General features: G+C 53.3%; 1 protein-coding gene across 1 annotated transcript in view; it reads left to right on the plus strand.

Moving 5' to 3' along the window:
* Positions 1–3,171, plus strand: part of STUM (stum, mechanosensory transduction mediator homolog) — a 69,964-nt gene extending 66,793 nt beyond the window's left edge. The window contains exons 3-4 of the mRNA XM_028488382.2: positions 648–807; positions 2,792–3,171. Coding sequence (XP_028344183.1) covers positions 648–781 — 134 coding nt within the window. The 3' untranslated portion in view covers positions 782–807; positions 2,792–3,171. The remainder of the gene's footprint in view (positions 1–647; positions 808–2,791) is intronic.
* The last annotated feature ends 473 nt before the right edge of the window (positions 3,172–3,644 follow it).

Raw genomic sequence — 3,644 nt, forward strand, 5'->3', positions numbered from 1 at the left:
CTACCACTAATCTCTTCATGACATTTTTTTTTCTTAGATTCCATATATGTGTGTTAGCATACTCCCTCTGGCCAGCTTGCTTAGAGGGCTTTCAACAGGGCCATCCGAGATGGATGAACGCTTTTAAAGCACCAACCGCCACTTCAGCCACACTGACCCTCCCCAGAGACCATGACCTCGTCTGTGGGACGAGCAGTTTGAAGCAGTTGCTGACCCTCGGCTGACACACACTCCCCCATGGAACCTGGCCTTTGGCTCTGTGGGCTCCCCCTAGCAGGCCTACCAGTGGAGGCTCCCTGTTCTGCTTTTATGCATTCAGCATAAAAGCGCTCAGTGGGCGCTGAGTGGGCCCAGCAGGTCCTGGGCGTGGCCTCTGAGGAGCCCCTCAAAGATACCACTTCCCTGGTGAGCAGCACCTCTAGCATCCCCACCTCCACAGGTGGAATAGCAAGGGGAGTGGAGGTCCAAGAGGGGAGCTGCTCTCCAAGGCCTGGGGCTGGAGCCTCTCCCCCACAGAGAGCTCTGCGTGTATTGGAGGAGACAGGAGTCCAGGCTGTCAGGGGAAGGGAGGCTGAGGTCAGCCTGAGCAGGTGGCGATGCCCGGGGTCCTATATTTTTCATCACTTTTCTTCCCGTTGGATTCTTAGAACTTCAGAACGCTCTTGGGCTCAACAGACGCGTGGAGGCTCATGCTCCGATTCTCATGGATCCACCCCAGGTCCCACGTGAAGACAGAATGAGCCACTCTGGTGACGGATGGGGGAAACCCCAACCAGAGTGACCCCGAATGTCCCCCAAGCCCAGGGGGTGAGTTCCAGTCTCAGCGCTGTTTGTCTCTCCCAGTGTCTTGTGCCTCAGTTTAAAATCTATAGCTTGGGTACCAGGAGGGGCTTGGGCAACTGTCATTCTTCCCACTTCTCTCAGAGCAAAGTGCTTGGAAGATGAGCCTTGTCAGGTGAGGGACAGGGACAGGACAGGGGGTAGCCGGCCCCATGGACTTAGAGGCCAGGACTCTTCCTAGTAAAACAGAAACACTGGCCCCCCAGTTCTGCTCTCCCTTCCTGATCCTGCCCCAGAGAGGGGAGGTTGACCACAGGATCCCACTTGTGTGTCCTAATTTCTGGTACAAGTTGTCTCTCGCTTTTGATTTAGCTGTGGAATCTCTGCTCCTAACCCCTCTTTCTCCCTGTCTGGATTTGCCAAAATGCCAACCACCCAGGCTGGTCTGGACTCCACAGTCATCCCCGACCCCGCACTTTCACCCTGGAGTGAGTAGAAGCACAGACACATGCACACCCCAGCCTGTGCACACACTCACACCCACAAACAGCGTGCATGTGCACACTCACAGCCCCTTTGAGGCTGGGAGAAGTCAGGCCAGGGTCTGTCTGGAGACTCAGGATTGGGACTTGACGTCTCCAAAGGAGCCCCGTGCCCCATCCAGGAGCCATCTCCCTTCAGCAGGGCCTCTGGCTGGTGGCACTTTTGCCATCATCACCCCCATCCCAGGCCCAGATGCCCACACTGTTTCCTCTCCCTCCAGGGCCCCTGGTCTTGGGCCTCTTCCTCCCAGGGTCCACGAGCTTAGCACCCGCACCCCACCAAACCTGGCTGTGCTCAGCCCCACACCCCAGCTTGGCCTTCTGTGGGAGGGGCGAGAGGAGTCTGCCCAGAGAAGAGGGGACAATGGTCTCTTTCTGGGATCTTGTAGGACTGCAGACAACCCTGTCCTCTGAGGTCCTTTTCTGTTCCTACAACCCTCCCACCAGCCCCGGTACAGGAACCAGTGAGGAGAGAAGGGGGACAGAGGTCACGTCCACCCCACTTTCCGGGTTAGCGCTTGGCCCATGTTCCAAGCAGGGAGAGGGTGATGGTGGCTATAAGTGGCCTGGGCGTCCTGAGGGAGCCCTTGGCCGGCCCCCTTCACGGGCTAAGCTCCATGCTGTACATGGTGCCATTTTTTTTAAAAAAACAACATACATAGAAACAAGACTGTTTCTGCTGCTTATCAGTTGAATTTACATATGGATGAGTGTTGTGATTTACAGTTTTTGATTCCGTGATTGGCTTTGTTTGGGTCGCTCTTCTTTATGTTAAGTTAATCGCTGTACAGTTCTATTGTTCTCTGGCAAGACCTACTCCCTGAGCTCCAGGGCTTTCTTGTCTCACTTCTACCCTGACCCTTGGGAGCCCACCCTACCTCCACAAGCTTCCCCTGGGATCCAATCCAGCCAAGGGGCTTTTCCATTTTCCAGCCCATGGCAATGACTGGAGCCTTCCTCGTTTCCAAGAGAGGAAGAAACTTCTAATGTCGCAGACTAGGGAAGCTTCCAGACTTGCCCTGGCCCAAACCTTGCAGCCTGGGGCCCAGGCCTGCCTGCAGCTTAGCTCCCACAGACCCTCAAAACCCAGCCCCCAGACCCACCCCTGGCGGACCTGCCCACTGCTGCTGGGTCTCTACAGCGCCCTCTAGGCACTGAGCAGGGTTCCAGTTCCTCCAGCCTTCTGCCAGCTTTCAGATGCGTAATTCAAGCACCTTTACTGTACATGTAATGAAAAATACCATGTATGACAATAAAAACTTGTGTACATATCTCCATGTACATATTTATATATTCCTATTATAAATATAGAAAGCATGGCATCTCTCCGACATTCCAAGTTTGTGTTTTTTTAAATCCCGGAACTATGGCTTTGGAAACCTTTTCTTCCTTTCCCTCTTTTCTATGTAATAAACACCCACATGACCTTTCTGGTGGCTTCTCAGATCCCTGTGTCCTCTCGTTTTCAGAATTGGGCAGATCTCTGACTGGTCCTCGATGCCTCCCTCCTTCTCCCTCGGCAGCATTTGCTGTTGGTGTCCTTCCTGTTACGAAGGTTGCCCTTCTCCAAGGCGGGCCTTGCCGTCCTTCAGACTTCTTCCTCACATCCCCCTTCTCCTGGGAGGCTTGTACAAGTCACTCCTCAAAGGCCCACATGTCTGGTAATCTGATCCCTTCTCAACCTGGAGTTTGCGCGCTAAATCGAGTGTTGGGCCCAGACTGGGTTTTCCAAAAATAAGTGTACAGATGAAACTCATTTCCTTCTCTTGATTGCCAGGCGGGTTGATGAGGGACGTGTGTATAGCGTACTTATTTGTCCAAGTCTCCTGTGTAAATGAGAAGCTGGGTAAGGGTGGTTAGGAGAACTTATAACTAGCGGTTCAGTTGTAACAAGGGACTGGTTGAACTGATGTTACCTTGGAGGGAATTTCAGGGCATGGCCCGTGGCCCAGTCGGTGTTCTCTTTAATAACTGAATGAAGACCTAGAGAGCTTATCAAATGTGTTGATGAAGGGAACTAAATATATTAGACCAATCAGAATTCAAAAAGCTCTTGAGAGGCAGAGGCCATCTAACAAGATGAAATCTAATAGCGTGAAATGAACAAGGCGTGCTTGGAATTAAGAAGGCTCCAGGCTCTCCCTCGTGCCAGGAAAGCATCTGACAGGCGGCTTGGCACCCAGCAGCACTGCAGTGTAGGTGACAGAACAGACCGCCTGATTTCCGATGCCTTAGGAGCAGCAAGCTGGGGTCCAGAACGAGGCCACATCTGCAGTGCTGCATTCAGCACTGGGGGCTGTGGGAGGTGAATCCCCACGTGTC

The sequence above is a fragment of the Physeter macrocephalus genome, chromosome 4 (genome assembly GCF_002837175.3).
Source record: "Physeter macrocephalus isolate SW-GA chromosome 4, ASM283717v5, whole genome shotgun sequence".
Lineage (NCBI taxonomy): Eukaryota > Metazoa > Chordata > Mammalia > Artiodactyla > Physeteridae > Physeter > Physeter macrocephalus.